The sequence below is a fragment of the Chaetura pelagica genome, unplaced genomic scaffold, assembly GCF_000747805.2.
Source record: "Chaetura pelagica isolate M959 unplaced genomic scaffold, ChaPel_1.0 scaffold502, whole genome shotgun sequence".
Lineage (NCBI taxonomy): Eukaryota > Metazoa > Chordata > Aves > Apodiformes > Apodidae > Chaetura > Chaetura pelagica.
Genome location: NW_009952269.1, coordinates 182,520 through 205,292, shown reverse-complemented (window position 1 = coordinate 205,292; position 22,773 = coordinate 182,520). Strand labels below are relative to the sequence as shown.

The 22,773-nt window shown below is 40.9% G+C and overlaps 1 protein-coding gene across 1 annotated transcript in view; it reads right to left on the bottom strand.

Moving 5' to 3' along the window:
- The window catches only part of BMPER (BMP binding endothelial regulator), a 149,388-nt gene that overhangs the window by 31,052 nt on the left and 95,563 nt on the right, over positions 1-22,773 (bottom strand). The window contains 2 exon segments of the mRNA XM_010007753.1: positions 15,343-15,679; positions 21,638-21,967. Of these exon segments, the coding sequence (XP_010006055.1) occupies positions 15,343-15,679; positions 21,638-21,967 (667 nt within the window).

Below are 22,773 nucleotides of genomic sequence, written 5' to 3'. Positions count from 1 at the left end.
CTTACAGCAGGGGAGGAGAAAGCCCATGCTGTCTGCTAGAAAGAGAGCAAGGGAGACATCATAATAACAACCACAACTGCTTCCCGAGGAACATTCAGTACAGCAACCTCAGGTCCCTCTGCCACCACCACGTTTTCCCACAGCATCTACTGGGGATTGCCATCACTGGGAACACCATGAGGCTCAGAGAGAGAGGCCCACTTACAGCAGGGGAGGAGAAAGCCCATGCTGTCTGCTAGAAAGAGAGCAAGGGAGACATCATGCAACCATGAGCTACAGTTCACATTATGCTAAGGGGTCATGGGCACAAGTTGCTCTGGGAAGATTCTGATTGGACACAAGAGGTAAATTTTTCACTTTGAGGACAATCAAACACTACTGGGGATTGCCATCACTGGGAACACCATGAGGCTCAGAGAGAGAGGCCCACTTACAGCAGGGGAGGAGAAAGCCCATGCTGTCTGCTAGAAAGAGAGCAAGGGAGACATCATGCAACCATGAGCTACAGTTCACATTATGCTGCTAAGGGGAAAACTCTTGCTTCTCCATTTAAATCAGTAGTAACCTAATGACACTATTCCTAACTTAAAAATACTATAAATGAAAGGAGAAGCAGGTTAAGAAGATTAGCCATAGAGGTTTCTGTACACGGAACTACATGACTATGTCCTAACACATATGCATAAAGTCTTGCACAGGGGTTTTCACTGAAGCCCATCAGCAGCTATTCACCCAAGAAGTTGCTGCAGATAAAATGCTAATCACATCACAGTCTGGCACACCACATGTTAAGCACATTCAAGTGAGAAGGTGAACGATTCGTTTGAGCTACTTCCTTTTTGGGACATGACTTTGACCTCAGTCATTTGCCTGGGCTGTTCCCATCACGCTTCCCTTCTCTGAGTGACTATCAAAGCTCTAAGAATAGCGGTAGGAAAATCTCCTCCTGGGCATCGCAGGAGCTTAGGATGTGTCAGATAAATGCATCAAAGAAGAAATTATTCTTGAACGCTTAAAACCCACTGGAAATATATATGACAGCCCCAAGGCAGTCTAACACTAGCTTCCCTCAGCTGGAGCTGTTAGACAAACAGCTCATATTTTACTCAGAGTGAAAAAACTGCACACACTGGTTCTCTGACAGTCTTTAATCTTAACACAGCTGCGAGCTTCTTTCAGCAGAGGAACCTTCTGGGTGAATGCAACCTTTGGATAAATCCTTGCATGTTCTCTGTGGTGGTATTTATTGTTACAGTTAGGCTAATGATTCACTTTATGAACAGCCCTGGGAGGGATCGTTTTTTCCAGCAGCCCCAGAACCATGTAAATGTGATTCTCCATCACTGTCACACCTGTACTGCAAAAGGGGAAAACGACGGATCAACAACAGCAAAAATATATTCTTTCACAATTTCATTTTGATTACTGCACAGAAAGACAGCATCCATATTTACAAGATATAAAAGGGAACACTAAATATTTTTAACATTGAGGCAACTGGCTTCTGGTAGAGACTGTACAAAGTTATTACTGTTTTCTGGAAACGCTAGCTACCAGGGCATGATGTGTTTTCCTGAGCCAAAGGGACAAGTAAGGCAACACTGAGCCTGCAGAACATTCCTGTTCAAAGCAGGCAGTGGACACTACAAGAGAAGACGACAAAAACAATACAAGCCTTGAAAAATAAACGTGACTCTTTGCCAGCTTTCAGAAATAATAATTTATCTTAAATGAAGCTTGTTATCTTGCAGTTGACACTCAATATCCCAAAAATTGTTTCTGTTGCTATTGCATATAAGCAGGGTGATCCTTTCTTGGTCATTCCACACCCAGCTCACAAAACAATCCTTTTGCTGAGCAAGCAAGAAGCCTAATTTGGTCTGATCATCTAATTTGACAGGCTCCAAGCTGCCAAGGAAGAGAGGCATCAAAAAATCCTTGCTAAACTACTTCTCTGGGTCTAACTGTTGAATAGGTTATTGGGCTACCTTGTGAAATACAATTCTGTCTAGAGCCCTGAGAGCTTGACTGGCCTCATTCTTGCCACTCGATAAATGATGAATCAAAGAGTTTGTTCATGTCAAACTGGACAGCTTTCTCACATCTGAATGGAAAGCAGATTAAGAATTTTATTAGTACCTTAAGCCTGAAAATGAAGGATGCTGCCAGCCTCCAGCCAGCATCTGCAAGAGATTAATTTCATAGAGACTGTTAAAAAAAATAGCAGTGTTCAGATCTTTGGCAATGTATATAATTCAGGCAACAGTCAGAAGCAGGCAAAAATACATATGCTGTGTATGTAGGAGTGATAGTCACGTAATATGTTGGTTTATGAGATCAGGCTCTGATCTCTGACTTTCCTGGCTCAAAATCTCTTCTCTTCTGGCACCTGATGTTTTAAATGATAAAACTACTAATATAAAAGGAAGAGCAGTGGTGACCTGGAATGAGTTTAGCTGTGCTTTCTTGCTTCCCAGCAAGGAGAAGTCCACATCACAAAAGCTGCCACATTGCCTGCAGTAGTTCTGAAGCATAGTCAAGGACTAGATACATACAGAGATGATATCTACCATGGACTTCAGCAAGCTGTGCTGTCACAGCCTGAGATTAAAACATAACAGTAGGACACCATAAGAAGCTTCTATTACTGCTGTTCATATTATATCCACTCAACACACAACAATCCCTCCTTTAGGCTGCCAATCCAGCCTTTTTATGCACCCTATGTATCAATTTTATGCCAAAGAGGCGAATCCACAATGAAATGGCTCAATGCTATTTTCTGTAAAGCATTGTAAAACACATTATAACAAACTGGAGTAATTCTGAAAGCTGAAACAAGTTCCTATCCTTGCAAAACGTTGCTATTGGATGTCTATACCATGCAAACTTATGTTTTCAGTCAATATTCAGACTTGGCAGGCCTTAGGGGAAAAATCAAGCTTAGTTTCCTCTCAGTCAATATTGGTTCTCAAGTCAATAAATCTAAATATTGACCACAACATAGAAACCAGTAACTGTTTAATATCTTCTTCTGGGTTTTAATTATAAACACTGGGGAAATTTGTCAACTCCTGACTTCCTAGTCATATGGAAAAGCTTTTAAACCTTCTGCATAGACCACTGTCGATCAGGCTCATCATGGTTATGGAACTAAAACATATTCCACCAACAGTTCTCTGAATATATATGTAGCAAATATTTAACCTTGGTACAACTTTGAACCCAGTGCCTGCATCTGCTGCAAGGATGGTGAAGATAACAAATAGCATATTTTTACATTGCAAGACTTACTCTTTCTGCTGCCACAGTTAGATTTCCTCTGCCCATATAAAACTGTAACTTCCATACATGCGGAATGCTGACAAAAATCCCTGTGAAATTCCATAACTAGAAAGCATTCCTGGCCAAGTACTTTAACATTTGGAAATAAATATTAATAGCATTGAGAGACAAAGGGAAATAAGAGATAGGTGAAGGAAATTCTGAGACAGCGCACAGTTTGCATTTAGCTGACAAAGAGAACCACGTAGTGTGAATTCCTTACCTCAAGCACCAGATGAGAATCCTGGCCAGGGATATCACTTGGCTACCCTGTAACACAGACCATGGCTAGATAATAGAATATGTCAAGTCAGACAGCAGTCTAGATGCTTTGGAAGAAAGCACGGGTTCATGAGAGAATAACCTGCTAGAGAAGATTGTTCTCTCATTGCCAGAGATGCCACTATGTTTTATGTGATCTCACCTGCCGTGAAGAGTACACCTTTCATAGGTGGCTGCTGAGTGTTCTTCATCTGCAGGGGATGGATGGACACCAGTTTGAAAAAACTATCTAGAGATGAACCTAACCAGAGAGGCAAACTGTCTGGAAATCAAAACATATGGGTTAAAGGAGAGCTGGAAATAAACCAAATATCCCCTTACCGATGAGCTGAAATATCTGCGTACTGTGTTTTAATTTTGTACTCATGGGTATTTTTTAAATCAGCTATTAACTGCTAATGGTTGCAGTGAAGATCTGGATCTTCTGTAAACTGAGGAATAATGATGCAAATGTCAGCATCTGTATTTCATATGGTGACAAAACAGCTTAAAGAATGTACAGAATTTGAGGGCATGTTAATAACGTCAATGGCAGATAAAATAGCCACTTCTTTCTGTGATCTGTGTAGTACTTGTTTAATTACAGAACAACCTTCCACCCCTTCAACTGTTATCTTGGTGATCACCCTCTGTATTGTCAGTCTGTTGTCTGTGCCTTTGAAAACAAGGCCAAGATGTGTATTCCTCATGTCATGCAGTGTATATGGTTTTTTTTAAAAAAAGTTTTCTGTATCCACAGCAAATCTTGAAATACTTGAAAGTATGTGTCACACTTTGAGGACATCTATGACACCTATAATCTATGTCATCACCTTGCCATGATGCAAAATATCTCTCCAGAAACACATTGCTGCATGGAGTATTATGAGGTTGTCATCTAACTGAGCCTTACAGAAGCAGAGAAGATTTAGTACCTTCCCAAAAAGATTAGTGATGTTTTCTTCTGAAAGTTTGACAAAAATAAGACAATACACTTCTTGTGCATGTGAAACCTCTCAAATCCCATCAGAAGGACTTGAGCTTGAGGCCAGGAACCAGGTACTTTCACATTTTAATCTCAAATCTGCTTTTGGCTTCCTGTGCAGCAAAGAACTCTTTCTTCACTTCAACAACTTTAAATCAGGGTGCAGTGAGAATCAAATGTTTACACTGCAATTTGAAAATGTAAAGTGCTAAGAAGGAGCACTTAGGAAGTGAACTTTGTAAACTTTTTCCTTGCTGCCATGGTATCCACCATCCTCAACAGCCTCTTGCTTCATGTACTCATAGACTACATAACCTTAAGCACTCACTGTAAACTACATACCTCACTTGAGAGCTGATGTACAAAAATCAGCTGTCTGAATACCTTCACACTTACGACAGCTTCCTCTGGACTGATCTTAAGAGAAATGACTTGTTATTAATTTTCACATGCTGCATTTATTTTAGCTTTTATGTTTCAGGAATATTATATAAACAAAATGTTAGTTGTAGGAGTACCCAGGAATGCAAGAAAACATATGGCTTCAACTCCCTTCAGTATTCCCAGCACATTCCCCACCAATTTTAATTTCAACTGGCTTAAGTGGGGGAGTCAGGGAGAGACTTAAATGTTCTCATCCACTGCATATCATGATAAAGAGGTGAAATCACAGCACCTGCTCTCACATATGCAGAGCCTTCCATCTGGATGAAAATATAACCCTTCCATGCTCTTTTGGGTGAGGAAGGGACTGTTTATGTTGTATTTTGGATCTGCATCCGGTAGCATTTTGGTTCTGCCCTGGTCCAGGAAGGCACTCACAATCTCCAATCTTGAGATCTCACAGTGTTAGCGTAAGTCTGTGCCTGCTCTGATGAGTCCACCACAGAGTTAATTACAAGAGCAGAGCCATACACATGTGCTATTAAGTGGCATCTCAACAGGTTAAAGTGTGGGTGAACCTGACACACATACCTATGCATCCTGCCTCTGCCATGTACTGTACCCAGGATTGGTTATTGCAATGGTAAATATTTGAGATGGATAAATACATATTACTGTATTAGCACAAGTACCTACACCCATTCTTGCCTTGCTGCTCATGAATCTGCTCTTTGCTCTGGTGCTGCAATGCCCTAGGGTACAATAATCTGCAGATGCCAATTTGCTATCATACCCCAAGCCCTCATCAGCACTTGTCCTGCCACATCTGGCTGCATAGGACCCATGTGCTCACAGTTAAAGGAAGGCTGTGCCTCCTCTCATCACGTTGCAGATGCCTGGTGCTTTATCTGCTCTTGCTATTGCTGCTCCACTGCCCAGGGAGTGAACGTTTTGCAGGTTGAATGGCAGCAGTAGAGGCCTCTAGAAATGGCTTGTGCTGCCCTTGTTTGCAAGGCTGCAAAAATCACCAGTAATAGGGGGTGCTGATTCCTTCATGTGCTGTGAAGACTGAAGGGAAAATGAAGCATGTGTAATTAACAGAAGTTAATTGCTTTACACACTAGCACTTTGCACACTTGAGAGAGCAAGTGTGGAGTATGAGACCTTTGGATGCCTATGGATACAGCAAACACTCATGGGGATGGACAGGAGAGGAGCTGATTTGCCTTACCTCAGATTGCTACTTTATACCACAGACAGCCACTAAAAAGTTGACATAATGCCAAGGTCCCCAGAGATCTCAAGAACTGGGAACATCACAGATTTTTTGTATGCCCTGTGAGATTTAGGAAACAACAGCAAAACTGAAGGGAAAACCTTCAGCTATTAAAAACACCCACAAGAAAGCCTTCAGTTAAATCCAACTCAGATAAAGCCTCCAGAATGGACCCCTTGCACGTGGCAAGTCTGAACTCTCTGAACGACAGTGAGAGCAAGCTTGATAAGCTGCTCAGAGCTGTCAAAGCCTTCCTAAGGCAAACTTTCCACTGAAAAGTTTTTTGTGCTGGTCACAGCTCACGTCTTGCTTTGTCCGATTATCCTGACAGAAGCATAAGAACAGCAGGAGGATTAGGTTAAGCTTATTTTAAAAATGTTTCCCACAAATTCATCTCATTTGCCTAAACACCCTTGTTCATCTTTGCTGTGTGTCTAATTAGGCAGGTGGCTTAAAATGGGAGTTGAAATATAGTAGCTTTGCAGTTATACATGTTTAAGGAAAGGTAATTAAAATTTCATGCTATGAGATGTAAACTGATCATCTCAGGGGCCTGAAAGGGATTCCTCCACTATTTATGACATGGCACAGTTGGCCAGCTACAGTATGGGTGGGTTTCCTCTTCCTTGCAACACTTACCATCCCCTGCCCAAGGCAGAATAATAGATCTGATGGGTTGGTTTCTTAAATTATTTATTCACAGAAACAGACATACTACCATCAGCTAAGCATCTCTGGATTGTATTTAAAATCAATACTGCAATATAGCTTAAAAAATAAAAGCAAGAATTAAATTAAAGCAAACTAGCAAAGAAAGCCCTACTGTGAATATGTCTTTGAGGTTAATTAAAATGAGATTGAACAGAGGTCTTGGATTTTGTAGCAGCTGTAGTTAAAATTCTGTGGTATCTGACAAAGACTTAGGGTGGTTTCCTCTGATGATGCTGATAAGTTTTCTGAATAGCATCTCCCAAAAAAATTGAATTTATTTTCACAGCTAAAAAGAATACTTCAGTGTAGCAAGTAATATTGCTTTTGGAATGGATCAAGTTGCACCAAATGGCAGGTGGAGTCTTTTAAAACATTTCCACAAGGGAGGATATCACTCTGCTTTTCTACCAGTTCCTCCCCACACCTGCTCTCCCTTTCTTTTTAAAAATTATGTATTGTATTATATTACTGAAACATCAGGGGTGTTTTTTCCAGAATGTGAAAGGGCTCTTTCCAAAAATATTTATAGTGTATGCAGCAGGGATGTGCTTGTATTTTGCCATGATAATCCTGGGGCACAGTCATGCTTACTGTGAGATAGTGCCAGTTTAAGATTGCAGCTTTAATAAGGATATTTGGGATGGGGAATTCTATTAAAGAAGTTATTCCTAGAGCATGTTTAAAAGTTTATCAGATAAGCTTTGAAAAATGTGAGGATTTAAAAAATTGCAGGCTTTTTCTACAAACTTCTTACAGCCAGGAAGAGAGATCATGAGTGAACTCAAGGTAGTGAAATACAGAAAGGATCAGTTACCTGTGGCCAGACTAATTAGATGCTCTGAGTTGGAAAGCCACCCGTTAGATTTCCCCTAGGAAAAAGGTTGCAAGCAGACAGGACCTGAGACCCTCAATCTGAATGTAGTTCACTTTGTCTACCCCTGTAAAGAATGGACCCCATGTCTCTGAACCAGGTGGTGCCTTCTCAAATTGTCTGTGGTACAGCAAATGGTGGGAAGTCTAACCAAGAGTTGCTAACTGAGGCAAGAGATTAGTGTAATAAACCTGTATGGGACAGGAATAGTCACAGTGACAAAAAAATTGTTGTCCAAATATAGCAAAATTCCCATTTACTTCAATAAATCAGGATTTTACCTCATGACTCCAAGACATTGCAGAAAAACAAACAAAAGCACACTACCAAACCTTGGTTAAAGTTAATCCAGGAACAACGAGTTCTGAGAATGCAGTCCATATTGACAAATGAGAAGGGCATTTATGGTACTGTGCTTTTCTGTTAGATGTCTCCTCCTCTCCTCCCTTCCCCATAGTTCCTACCATCCTTCAGGATCTTTTTTGTCTCACTCAAACTGATCTTACATTTTCACGTGGAGTATCACATCTGTCAGACACTGGCAATGAGGAAGATGGTTGTTGGTTATGAAACACCTGACTTGAATTTCATTGAGCCAGGTAATAAATCAGAAAGAAATGAAGTTTTACTAGGCAGAAGCAGGTTTTTGTAATAAGTCTCTATATACCTGCATGCATGGTAATCACAAATTGAGTTCTTTGCTGGAAAAGAGAGAAAAGAAGCCTCATAATGCACTTGCAACCAGTAGGAAATAACATGTCATTGAGTGTAAAAGGACAGTATCAGGTAGGGTTGTGATCATGTAATTAGGTAGCAAAATACATTCCAGACATGCCATCCTTTGAAGGAAAGGAAACTTCCCCAGGTTTTAACCATGGAGTAGTATGCTGCTTCATCTGGTTTTCCTATAAAAAAAACCTCCCTGTTAAAAAAAAATAATCATTAACTTTCCATATAGGGAAGCACAAAGCAGGTCATCGGGGAAGCATGCACTTCAAGGCTGGAAACAAGCCATGGATGGTCCCAGGTGAATGGTGCTGGTCCAACACCACAGCCTTGTCAGATCTGGAGCCCTCTCCACCCTCACCCCTCCCCTCCCCATTCCTAATACCTCAACAGGAAAGGAGACATCTGTGAATCCTCTGGCACCGCTTCAATGTTTTACAGCTGTAATAACCGCTGATACAAAGAGAATAATGTTTTCTAGCCCCGGATTCCTGAGGCACTTTTCTAAACAGACACAAGTGGATGGGGCTTTTTTTTTTCATGAAAAATACCCCACCAGGGGCAGGGGTGTGGGGGAAAGACAAAAAGGAATCGTGATCTGCAGATAATTGATCTCAGCTTAGGTTCAGATTTATCTTTCCTGACCACTCAACCTATTTGTCCAAATCCAAACTTCTAATCCTTAAATCTAAACAGTATTTTTTCTGGCAGCTTGCACTCACTTTTGGCTACATCAGATGAAACATTCTTCAAGAAGGGGGCTTAAAATAGTGGTGATCTATAGTCATACATATGTGGCATTTTTGCTGTACTCCTTACCATCAGCATACAGGTAGCTAAACTTGACGCTTGCTGCTAGAAATCCTAAAGTGCATCAGACACTACAAAGTCCCTTTGTTAGCACTGTCAGTCACCAGCAGCATAAGTCAAGGTGACTCTCACCTGTATGTCGGTGAGTTCCTCACTCACAAGATGCACAGGCTGACATTTGGAAGTGGTTTGGGGAATACTGTTGATTTATATAAGGGCCAGATTTGTGTAGAGAACGTGTTCTCAGGCACCTCTTGTAAGGGTTAGGAACGTTGTCTCATTTAGTGCCTATGCATTTCGCCTTAGCCCTTTGCACATTTCTCCAATGCAGGTCTGCAAAGGATGACCTTGTACAATGATATAAAGCAGAGTATTTTTGTACAGAAAGCCTGAATTATTAAGCACTTAACAATGCAAGCAACTAAAGCTCCAGTGGGGACTTCAAATGGTTGGAAGATTCAAAGACGTTGAACAGAGCAGACTGAGAAATGGAGCATCTAGCTCATAGGAAACTCAAGTCCTGGTGCAGATTTGCTGAAAAAAATACAATCATTACTTCAAATATTTTAAAATTCCTTCCTAACCAGAAGCTCCCTGGGTCGTACAGCTGCTCAGTGACAATTTGCCCAAGAAGCTGAGTAAATTCTTTCATCCTGAGGTCTTCTCTGTTGTGGTTACACCTCTGCTAGTACCAGGCCAGCTTTTGGCAGGCAGTCTGACAGGCACAAGAACATCCATCCCTACCTTAGCATGAAAGGGAGCAACAGTCCCTGCTCTGTGCCAAGTCTGTGAGGGGACAAGCCATGACTTTGCACCATCATTCCCTTTCTAGAGCCAACACCACTGGCTTGTCTTGAAGCGCGGGACAGGCCAGCTCTGGCCTGAGGTGGGTGGAAAGACAGATGTGGAGGCTGGTGCTGGAGCAGGAGGCATCCTGGGGAGCAGCAAGAGCTACAGCTGCCCTTTGGTCACACCACAGATGAGCCCTGGAGCAGCCTCAGCTGGAGCAGCTCAAGGCGGCTGCTGTGCCCGCATGCCCAGCCAGGACCAGCAAACCTCGCAGGGAGAATGTTGCAATATGCACCCTTGGCAGTGAACAGAGGGCTCCAGAGATCCCGGTTCCACCCACTCCTTTAACACTTGAAAAGGGCTTTTCTGAAGTCATTCTTCAGCCTAAATTTCTATTGCTCTATCCTGCTGAGTGAACACAGGGGCAAAACCACATGAATTTTACAGCTGTAGGACATCATTGTTAACAGGGGAAACAAACCTTCAAACTTTCTGCTTCAAAGCCACAAACCCTTGGTCCCTATCTTTTCAATAGAGCTTGTAATTAACTTAGCAGTGCTACAGCTCATATGCTCGCTGCAACCATTCATGGCATATCTATCAAATGTAGTAAACCAGGGAGCTGATGGACTACACAACATTGTAATTATACTCTAACTCTAAACAATAATATTTCCTCTAGTTAAGCAGATTTTTTTTAGAAAATCTGCAAGACTGCAGCAGTTAGCTGCATAAAGTTAATTGGGTAACTGGAATAGGAACTCATTAGCTGATTAACTGAGAGCTAAGATGCAGTGATAGCAGCACAATCAAATGGAACATTTGAGATAAGAATTGCAATAAAGCAGATTTGCAATTCCTGAATGTATTTGATTTACAGATTCAAACAAATGAGGCTATTACTATCTTAATTACTCCTTGCCAGAAAATACTGAATCTTATTAAAGTGTTTGAGAAAAATATACCTCTTAGGACAATTACAAAAGAGAAAAAGAGTAACTATTAGGTATGCTGCTGTCTGTTAAAAATGCAATAATAATAATAATAATAGGAACAATAATAACAATAAAAAGACTTAAGAGTTAGGAGCACAACTTTTCCAATTTCAGATAGGGAATTTTACTGTATGGCAAAAGCAAGGCACTGAATTTTTTTCCAAAGTTATGGCAGTTGTGAGAGTCTTGAGCAACGTCTAACTAGTCATTTATGAACTCAGCTGCTGTGCACCTGAGATGGGTGGTATACTAATATCATGTTGGTGTCACCTTCCAGATCACCTTGGTGATACCAAGCTATTACAAAAAAACTTACTAGAAACCCCTGTTTGGGGTTGCCTTCTCCTCTGCTTCCTAAGGAGGATACTGAGAGGTGTCAGACATGGCTGAGCAAAGCAGGCATGGGGACACATGGGGGACCTTCCCACTGCACCCCGATGCCCCTGGCCACATTGCTGCCTGGCCCCTGCTCCAGCACAGCTCAAAGATAGACAATGAGATCATCCATGGGGCTTGGTGAGCACAGAAAGTCCTCTTTTCCCCCTTCAAGTCCCCTAAGCACCCTAAGAGCTTAAATAGTACTGTAATATTTCTTGATAACGTGAGCAGTAGGACAAGGGGTAATGGCTTTAAACTGGAAGAGGGTAGATTTAGGTTAGACATTAAGAAAATATTCTTTAGTCTGGGGTAGTGAGACACTGGAACAGGTTGCCCAGGGAGACTGTGGATGGCTCATCCCTGGAAGTGTTCAAGGCCAGGTTGGCTGGGGCTTTGAGCAACCTGGTCTAGTGAGAAGTGTCCCTGCCCATGGCAGGGGTTTGGAACTAGATGATCTTTAAGGTCCCTTCCAACTCAAACCATTCTATGATTCTATGATAGAGCTTTTTCTGGTAACAGCAGCATGTGAAATTCAGATCGTATAATCTATTTTACTGTTGCTTGTACTCAAGAGCAGCTTCAGGAGTCTGAGTGAAAGCTTTATTGCATACACGGTCAAAGTATCCCCTCTAAAATCCTGCTACTGAGTAACCTTGGTAGCTTTTTCTTTTATTGGCAAGGACTAAACCAGGATGCTTAGTTATATTAAAATATCAAAATAGACAAGTGGCAATGGTGATGACTGTCACTATATATCCCTTTCTTACCCACTCAGATTTTCCCAAAATCTCCTGGAAATTCAAAATAATTTCCCTTCTTAATGAACTTGCCTCCATAAAGTTCAATCCTAAGGGTTATTTTGGGAGTATTACTCATGAGTACTGAACAACTAGCAGTGCATTAAAGACAAACAAAAAATACCAACCCAAAACTAAACAAAACAAACCACAATTAAAAGCCCATAAAACGTGTCTAGTCACAAAACAAAGAATTAAGAGTGGTATAAAATTAGATTATGAAGTTGTTAGTTTGCAGTCTGGACTATTTCGAAATCCTTTCTTGTGCTCTTCTACTACGCTTTCCTTGACCATGAGCTTTGCAGAGCACCACAGGTCACCAAAGTCACAACACCAAAACAAGGGTTAAAGTCAAGGTGCACAACCATTTCTCATAAGGTGCCACAGGTCTATCAAGGCCAAGATCAGGAGTTGCTCTTCACCACACAGCTAAGCAGCTAGATCTCTACTCTTTAAAACTTTAACCATATCCTTTTCACCTAACCATAATGACAACCTTGCTTTGTAAGTTTTTTTGGATGACTAACAAAAGGAGAAATTACAACTGTAAAGAGAATGAGACTACAAATTAATTTGAGACGTCTTCACAGAAATCTCCTCAGTAACACAAAATCAGACAAATATTTGTAATGCATTGTTCGCTGCCTTTTTTGGTATTTGGAGAAAACACACCCTAATTCATAATGTTCCTGCTGAGTTTATTTCCATTTCTGAGAATTCTCATTAACAGCAGGTCACTACCAGAGCAGCATAATGAAAATGAGGCAATGTTCATAACATGGGCAAGAATGACTGAGAAATATTAACTCTTGAGAATCCAGGATTTCCAATGGAAAAATTCTGTAATATGTAATGTTGGAGCATACAAGCTGAGAAGCTTTTCAATTCAAAGAAGAGATGAATAGAAAAATGAAATAACCTGGCCCTACCATTCAGTCTCTTCTCTTACTGTTAGGAGTTTGATCATAGTCAGAAAAGCAGAATTGGAAAAAAATTAAATTTAGCCTGACCTTGGAAAACATTGACTAAATATGGTTTTCTAAAATACCACAGTAAAAAGCTGTAAATGTTAATTCAAACTTCATTCAATAGTGATTTAATTTTTCTACAAATGTACATCACGAGCAAAGGATTATTTGAAAAAAAATATGAAAAATGCAAATCTTTTAAGTCCTCATATTTATCCTTATACACACACACACGCACATATTTATACATGCAAAGATTTGTGAGAAAGATTTGCATAATTTCTTGAATGTGTGTCCCATAATCATTACCTTCTTGTGGGATCTTCCAAGCATGAAAACTGGCCATGGTCACTGAACAAACTGCTTGCTACAACTTTGTCAGTTTCTAATGAGATGTAGCATTCTACTAAATATCAGTTTTTAAAAAATTGATATTTTATCTTTGATTCCTGTATTGGGAGCTGAGCAATCTAACATCTGGCAACATCTAAATGGAAGCAAATGAACAGCTACTTCTGACAGAGTATGATGGTCATTTCAACATAAAGTTTCCTCAGGGAAAAAACAGATTTTTAGACAAAACGACATAATCATATTAAATACTCACTTGGCTTCATTGTCTTTCCAGGACAAATAGAAGACATGATTTTAAAGGAGCAGAAGTGTTCTATGGTAATTCTTGTGTGCAAGTATGTAGAGGTTTGTGGGGTTTTTTCTAGATGCTGTAGCCAAAATCTAAATCATTTTCTGCTGCAGTGTCAGGAAGTGTATTGCACTAAATTAATCATGAGCTACTTTAAAAAGGGGACAAAAAATCCAGTGCAAAATTAAACAAATCTCTCTGTGCCTGTTTTCCATTTGCATTGTCATCACTTACCTTTAGAGAATGATGGAAGTGAGATGGGAATGTTGTTGAAATGCATTCAGCAGACCCTGTGTGTGTGTGTGTGTGTGTGTGTGTGTGTTAGCATCTCTAGTGCTCTCTGTTGTGCCTCCAGCCATTGGAAAAGATAAAGCATTGTAACTTGCACACAATATAATCTCCACTCTTTGCCAGGCTCTTAGCATAGGGATACACTACAGCAAACTAGATGCAGAAGCACACAGACTACAAGCCAATCTGTGTGTCTTCTAGCATTTCCTAGTCCTAGATGTATTCTGCTGGGGTAGATAAAAGTTTTTCGGTCTCATTGTAAGAGAAGAGGAAAAGCAATTTATAAGGGAAATGGAGTCATTTTAGAAAGCTTTTCCTAATAAGCCCAATGGTTCACAGATGTGTGCAAGTGGAGAAAGCAGGGAGTGCAGAGATCAAGCAGCTCCACCCGCCATCACAGAACCGTGATTCAGCTCGCTTTTATCTTTTATGTCAGGCAATCAAAAGAAAAGCCCATTTTATTTAGTGAGTGGCAAATAAACTCAGGCCAATTAAAAACCAGAAATAGTGTCTCTGTGGTTTAGACTGGAAGCATTTTAAAGATAAAAATCCTAAATAATTTGCTTGGACAAGGCTTCTAGATCCTGGTCTGTCTTTCTTTGCTGCCAGGGCAGGATGGGCATGCACTGAACTTTTGTTAACTTTCTCCTTTCAAACTCTCCACCCACAAATTATACCATCCAAGAGGCACTAGTATTATCTACTTTCTCTGCTTTAATAAAGTAATTTTCAAAATGTTTCTGGGAAGACACACTTCTATGGACCACAAGAAATAGCAATTAAAATCAGCCTCAACTTTACAGCTGACTTTGAAATCAGAAAGAGCTTACCAAAATGTTTTGAAGTCTCTGCCCCCTCTTTCCTCTGTCTCCAAAATTACTTTTTCTCTAGGTGATCACAAGCCTGCCTGCCTTTCTCACTGTTGGTTGCTTGGGTCTTTATTAGCTCAGGATCATCTTCTTCTGATTCCTGAATCAGAAAAGCTCATCATGATGTACCTCTAAGCCTGTGTATTAATTATCAGCAAAAGCAGCTCTAAACACATGCTCAAACACTACTGAAATTGGGCCAGTTGTTTTTTCTTCTTGCACAGTAATTCATTATCTCCCTATCTCACAGCAAGCCACACTTACCGATAAAATGTGGTATAATCCACCGTTGAATGACAGCTCTGGAACTCCCACCCTTTGAGCTTCTGGCATTCCCGGTGAGCTCGGAGTTTCACCCTGACTGTCCCATGACAGAGCTCAGGCACCGGTTTTCTCTGCGGGCGGCTGCAGAACTCATTGGACTCCACACGCCAGGATTCAGCAAAGTCATCCACATCAAACTTAAAAGTCCCATCTCCCCCAATCAGGTCATCTCGCTTGTGCCCATTGTAATTGCCACACAGACCGCAGAGTTTGCCCTTCAGATGCGGCGCAGCCATGACTTCCACAAAACTGTCGCCGTCCCATGAGATTTCCAAGCCTAACAAAGAGAGGAGACAAGAACATGCAAACGAAAAACCCCAAACCAAACAAATAAACAAACAAACAAACAAAAACAAAACACAAACCAAAAAAAAAGGGGAAAAAAAGAAAGAGAGAGAGAAGAAATTTAGGATAAAAACTCTGCCTTATGTTTCTGAAACAGTGTTCATGGGACTCTAAACAAAGTCAATGGCTTGAATCTGATAACGCTGATAGGTTTCTATATACCTCCCAGTGAGTGCCTCTGGCAAGTGCAGAATTTCTTAAATCACAGTCAATTACAATACACTCATGCCTGTCTCTGTTTATTTTTGCTTCTCCTTCCTAATGGCTGGGGTTATCCTTAAAAATCTGGATCTAACGCAAAACTACTCTCAACATCAAAAGGAGGCTCTTACAGAATTCAGCAAATTGAATTATTGAATTTGCTAGGGAGAATTTCTAGCTGATTTAGCAGGGGAAAGGGGCAGAATTTCAGTCATTGTCACACATTGCACAAGTCATGGGGATACAAAGGTGTCATGAGACTCCACCAGTGACCACTTTATGGTAAACACCCCACAAAGCTGATACTGATTACTCATTTGGGTGAATACAACACTTCCAATACAAGTATCTTATTTTGTGTGGGTAAAGAGAGCTAAAAAAATGCCCACAAAGATATGTCAGATGGGTAAAACTGTTGCAAGAAGGCATTCTGAACTGGCTTCACTGTTCCCTCAAAAGGTGTTAATTACCAACCTTTTGAAGTTGCCTTCATAAGTCAGCAACACTGAGGAATGAAGGAAAACATCTAACCTTCACCTAGTGGCTGGGATGTAAGTGCTCTGCTATAATGTTTTACAGTAAAGTTTTGCACTTCTAGTACATCAAAATCAACACTCCATTCTATGGGTGATATCCATTTTATCTGTCTGTACCCATCTCAAAGTTAGGTGTCTGGGCCCTCTCTGATGGAGAGAAGTAAGCAGCTCTGGATGACAAGATGGGTGTCCAATGCTGAAGGAATGAACTGCCTTCTGAACGCCTTTCTGTTTTTGCTGATATTCTAGAAGGCCCAGAGATCCAGTGGAGACTAAACTTATAGCTTTCACCTGGGTGGCTGTAAATTAAATTAATTTCATCATTTTGAAGAGTAAATAGTCTTATGATTCTTATGTAAATATGTATCTCATAAGCAAAAGCAATTTTGGTATCATATGGGATAAAACTGACACCAAGAACTACAGCTGCTTAACTTCTACTACAAAATAGCCTTTCTTTTAAGTATTTCCAATGTCTGATGAATGCTACTGCTTTGTATCTCTGCAGTAATCCAGCATCTGAAGATCACAAACCATTTTGCTGATATTAATTTATTCCCATAAAGTACCTGTGTGCCACTTAATTAAGGATAAACACAGAAACTCCCCTTTAAACACGATTATCCAGATTTTACCCTCTTCTCCTTGCCTAGCCAAGAATACCTAAGAATACCATAGAGCATCACTCCGTGCTGCAGGACCAGGGCTTTGCTCCAGCTTCCTACATTTGCTGTGTAGGCTGGCTTAGCACCACCCTTTCCTCTTGTAAATCAGTGCTTGTCACTTTGTGATCCAAATCCTGCCCTATCCTCATGTAAGTAATTAACATACCAGTGACTCAGATCAAAGCTGGAACCTTTATTTTAGCAACACATCCCGTTGTCTCCTATGACAATTCCTACCCATGCCACAGAGAAACAGGGTGAGGCTCAAGCAGCAACTAAAGCCATAGAAGGGGGGCTTTGCTGTCGGTACAGACTCTCCTGGAGCTTGTGTGGTTGACACCATGTCACCAAGACTTTGGGGAACATTTTACCCAGCAAGCTTATGCAGGTAATTCTGCATCACCCATCACTACAGTTTGTGGTATCATGTTTTCTTATCACTATAGGTCAGAAATAATAGCACAGATATGTCATGAGCTGAGTATGTCTGAAAGCAGTTTCAAATTATCTAATAAATCCAGCATGGATAAGGCCACTGCATCCTCCTCTAGAGCACTTTACACCCAGCCAACTGAGAAATTGTGCAAGACTACAGTTGTTAACGAGGCCAGCACAGTGGCAAGGGGGAAAGCAGCCTTTTAAGCTGCTTCATACATTATCATTTCTGGACAAATTCAAATTCCAGCTGTCTTTGCTTCTGACAACGCTGAACAAAACAAAACACAGCTTGATTTGCAGACACCAGATTAATACTGCCGTGTTGGCATTTAGAAAAACTTTGGTATTAACTTATAAACTAAGTTTTCTTCAGACTTGAGAATCATATAAACTTTCTCAAAGCTTGAAGCATCAAGATCCAAATTCTCAGACAACTCTCTTCAGAAAAAAATTGCCGTTTTTAAGGCAGTGCTCAGCTTCTTCCCCAAATGAGCTCTGTCACAAGCTACTGGCTTAAGCAGAGTCACAAAAGACTGGCTAATCATCCTATCTTAATTGTCTTTTTACAACTTTTTTTCTCAAGACTTTCTGATTTTCACTGAAACTACTCACAGTCATAAAGAAAGGTTAACTCTAAAATTATCCTGAATATTTGTGTGCCACTTGTGAGAGTTACATTAGTCTCCTTGTTACATGATTCTCTGTGAACATTACGTACACAGACAAAAATAATATCAAATTATGACTTTTAATCTCAGTATATATTTTATATATTTTAAAATCTAGAGATTCCTGCTTCGATTACTGGATTTGATTCAAGAGACTCACAGTTTAACTACCACAAAAGGATGTACTTTCCTCTAGCTGGGTATTGTTTAATCGTACAATATTCTCCTGTAGTTGCTCAGATGGAGGCGTAATTTCTAATTTTGATTAATAGCTTGAAGGTTTATGTCCATACAGAGCTTATTCCCTTTGGGGGTAACAAGGAAGGGTATTTATTCCTACATGCATGATAATTTTGTCAAAGCCTGACCACACTGTACAGTGTATGCCCTTTTGTTTGTTCATAAGCAGAAAATTCAATTGGTTTCTGTAAACCAACAAGAGCTGTGACAGAAGGGATTATGCTATGGAGCGATGTTTGAAATGGTCTCCTTGGCAGACAGAAATTCTTTGGAAGGGTTTCTTGATGCCTATACTCCCCTTCCTTCCCCTCTCAAAGTGGATGAGTTTCCCATTCACTTGGAAAAGGATCACAACCCAAGAGATGTGAAGCCAAAGGATGCAGCATCTGTCCCATCTGGGGATGTGCAGAAAAGGAATATTCTCTGAGTTACTTCTTAGAGTTTTCCATTTTCCCCCCTTCTTTGAAGGATGCTTAACCAACTTATTACTTGATTTCTTAACTTGGCACACTATGTTCTCTACTGCATTTAAAAAAATATCCTTCTGGATTTATGCACATCGCACATCAAGTTCCCCATGCTGGGAACCCTCATCAATTGTTCTGCATGATTTTTCATGGTAAAGGCATCCTAGAAAACTGGCAGACCACTCTTCCCCAAAGATTAAGTGCCAAAGTGGCAAAGAAAACCTCAGCAAAGTGGCTTCATGCAAAAGATCAGCACAGAAACAACAACAACAAAAAAGGTCCTGCACTAAAGGGACAGATAAGTAACATCAGTCCTGTGACCTGTGACCCCTCTCTTCTTGTCTTTTTATACATGAATTTTAGACAAGGGACTCAACGACATCCCAACCACATCCATGACAAAGTACCTGCAAGTGCAGGGTGCCAGAATTTCTGCTGCATGGCATCCAGGACTACAGCTGGTGAGGAACTTAGCCACAAAACAGGTTTTCTCTGGAAAATGCCAATTCATCAGAACTGAAATGCTTCGGGGAGACATATCGGATTCAATGAAGTTCCAACACAGCACAGGCAAGGTTCCAAGGTGGTTTCCTGCCAGCTCGCCTGGTGGGCTGCCTGGAAACCTGGACTCTCAGGGTATACAACTCCAGGACAGCCCTGCCATGCAGATTGCTCTGTAGCCAGCAGCCACAAGGCTTCCTGAAGCTGTGGGCTCCCCTGTTTTATCCAGGGCTCAGCTCCCAGCTCTGCAAAAGGAAAACCAAAAGCCGTGGGAATGCTGGCTGTGCTGTAAGCACCAGATCCTGCACTTCCCAGCCCAGTTTTACTTTGAATTTTGCTTCTAGTACAGTGGGTTTGATTATATTTCATTACTTCCTCCCCCTCCTTTTTCACCCTACACTGGGAAAGCATATATTTTTTTGAAAAATCCATACTGCATTCTGAAACAGAGAAAATTTTCCAGGTTTTTCCCCTCGGCACTCGGAATTTCCTGTGGAACAAAAAAATTTGTCTTTAAACCAGTTCTACTCAGCACATTCCTCCTCTCTACAGCCTCTCTGGTCTTGTCCTCTCCCAGCAAAATGGAGCCATGCAGTTCTGCTGCTTTCCAGGCCTTACGTGCTGAGGAGAGGAGGACTTGGCCCATTGTGCTGCGTTCAGCGAGAGAAACCTGATCCTGCTCCGTTAAGGGGAGGAATTATTTAGGCTATAATTTGCAGTGATTACACACTGTTTGGTATGTTGTCATATGCCATGTTTGCACTCCCTCTGCCAACACATGGACAAGGATGTATGCAGTCATTTATTAGGCCTGCACCAGAGACAAATGGAATAGCAACAGGATTAGCTGTCATTCATCTTCGATTGAAAACCTTTCCTTGGGCTGTGGTTGGCTAATGAAATCCACATCGCCAGTATTCATAGCATTCAGCTGGCTGCAAAGAGAAACCCTCAAGATGCTTTTAATTAGAAGTTGTGAATAATGGTCAACTTGTGTGCATTTTACAGAGAGCCACAAAAATCTGCATTGCCACTTTGACGAATAAGCCCAGAGCTGGGATCCACATTATGCAGACTTACATTTCCAGGGGCTATATGAACAGGTGTCTAAATTCTCAGCTCAACAGTGTATACTACTGTCCCACTTGAAAAAAAAAATGGCTAGATAATGAGTATGACTATGCATCACACCTGTGACCCTATCACTCCATAAGAAAGATTGGTTTCACTGCTTTCACATAGCATTTAATTGAATTAACAGTAAATAGCATTCTGACTGAAACAGTACTTCACTGTGCAAGTGAAATCTCTCAGGACTACAGTAGTACCTCACACATGCTAATAAGAAGGTTTTAAACTACCCCTCGGTATTTATCTGTGCAAGCACACCATAGTTTCAGAACAGTTTATCAAAACAAATGTAAGTCCTCTGGTTTAGCATTTTGACAATCAATGTATTTTCTAGGGCTCAGAAGATCTGAGGCTCTGCTATCTCCCCTCCTTGTTTCTGTAAATAAGGTACCAGATTCTCTAAAGTTTCTGATTTCCCTTTGCTTCTGGTGCTGTGAACTCTCTGTTCATCACAGACAAGCTCTTACTCGATCACAAAACAAGACCAGCAAGACAACACTGAACAGCAACTTAGGCCTAGGTTTTCAAACCATGACCTCTATTTTACTGGGTAGTCCCAGTGAAATGTTTCCATAATTTGACAACTTAAATGCATTACACCCATTAGTAAATATATATATATATATATATATTTATAATTGCTGACCTAGACTGTAAGGTATGTTGCTGCACCTGGGAAAAAACCTGAAAGTTATGTTTAAGAACTTATGTCCTCTCTGTTCTTATCTATAAGTATCAGATTATCACCCTGCATAAGTTACTGGAAGGGAAAATCATGGCACATTCTTCTATGCAGGAAATAAATTGTCAGCTGCAGAATGAAACATAGCTTAGCAAATGTTCTGCAAAGACTTCAGACTCATAGCTGGGATCTCTGTCTGCTTGTGGGCTGCAGGGAATTTTGAAAGCCCTTTGGGTTCCTCAGATCTCTAAAGATTTATAACTACATTTATTACTGCTATCATGCTTTTTTTTTCCTGAGTGCAGTTCATGTGGCACTTGAGAATTTGTTCAAGGAGAAGACACACACACAGTTGTCCTACCTGCTTTGGTTGTCACTTTCAGCAAATAACCATCCAAATCGATCTGAAATTGCGGTGTCTCGCAAGGTAGTGAGATGCGGGTCCCATTCCACTTCACTGTGAGGTGCTGCTGGAGGCTGATAGTGCTTCTGCCCAACACAAGGTCCACTGACTTTGTCCAGGAGAAAGAACGGGTCCGACGGGCATCGTTTTTTACCAGCACCTGGAAGGGCGAGGCAGAGGAGGAGCAGTCTTTCGTCAAAACGTACTGACATGTTCCCTGAAAGTTAAATGTCCGTCCATCAAAAGTGTTGTAGTGAGGGTCTCCAAACACAGTGCAAACTCCAGGCTCTGCAGGTGAGTGAGAAACAAAAGCACCGTATCAGGATAAATCAAAGTTTGAAAGAAACAATTGCTAACTACTTAGAGAACACCACTCTTACCAAATTTGGCTGATGCCCACTAGGAATACATATTTTTTGAGAAAGAGAAGCTTCATGGCTTTAGTAGAAGTCTTCCCAAAGCAGGTGGAAACAAAAAGCCAATCAATCCCTGGGGCAGCAAAGGAAGGCTAACCTGTAGCTAGGAACCAAAGACACATTTTCCAACCTATGCATTTGCCCCTTTCACGTAACGTACCACCTGAACAGTTTAGCTTATTACATTGCCTGTGAAATTGTTCAAATTATTCCATTTCTAGAAAATACAAGCTCCACTCATAATAACAGAGCAGGCAGAGCCCTGGCCTTGCAGACCCCACATCTCTGGAGATGTGTGATGGGAGCCTTTCCACCTAGCTTCAGCTTTCCAAACACTAGACTAGACAGTTTTCTAGTCTAAGAAATTCATCCAGTCTCCCTCTCACTGATAGAGAGAAACAGACATGACTAGAAAGTCTTTCATCTCGTCAGATTTAGACCTCTCTTTTAATACATCCTCTGTGGAGGAGCCTGTCTCTCTGCTGCCAGCTCTGGGAGCATAAACAAGTATCTAAGGCTACAGACATTCGTCTCAGACAGTTAAATTCCCCTGGGATGAACTCCCACCCTTAAATTGTGTTATGGGAGCAAAGCCTAATCCACTAACAGAAGCAGAATTCAAAAACATCACATGCATATTTTTGAGGCTAATTTTAATGACCCCAGTTAGGCAGGGGT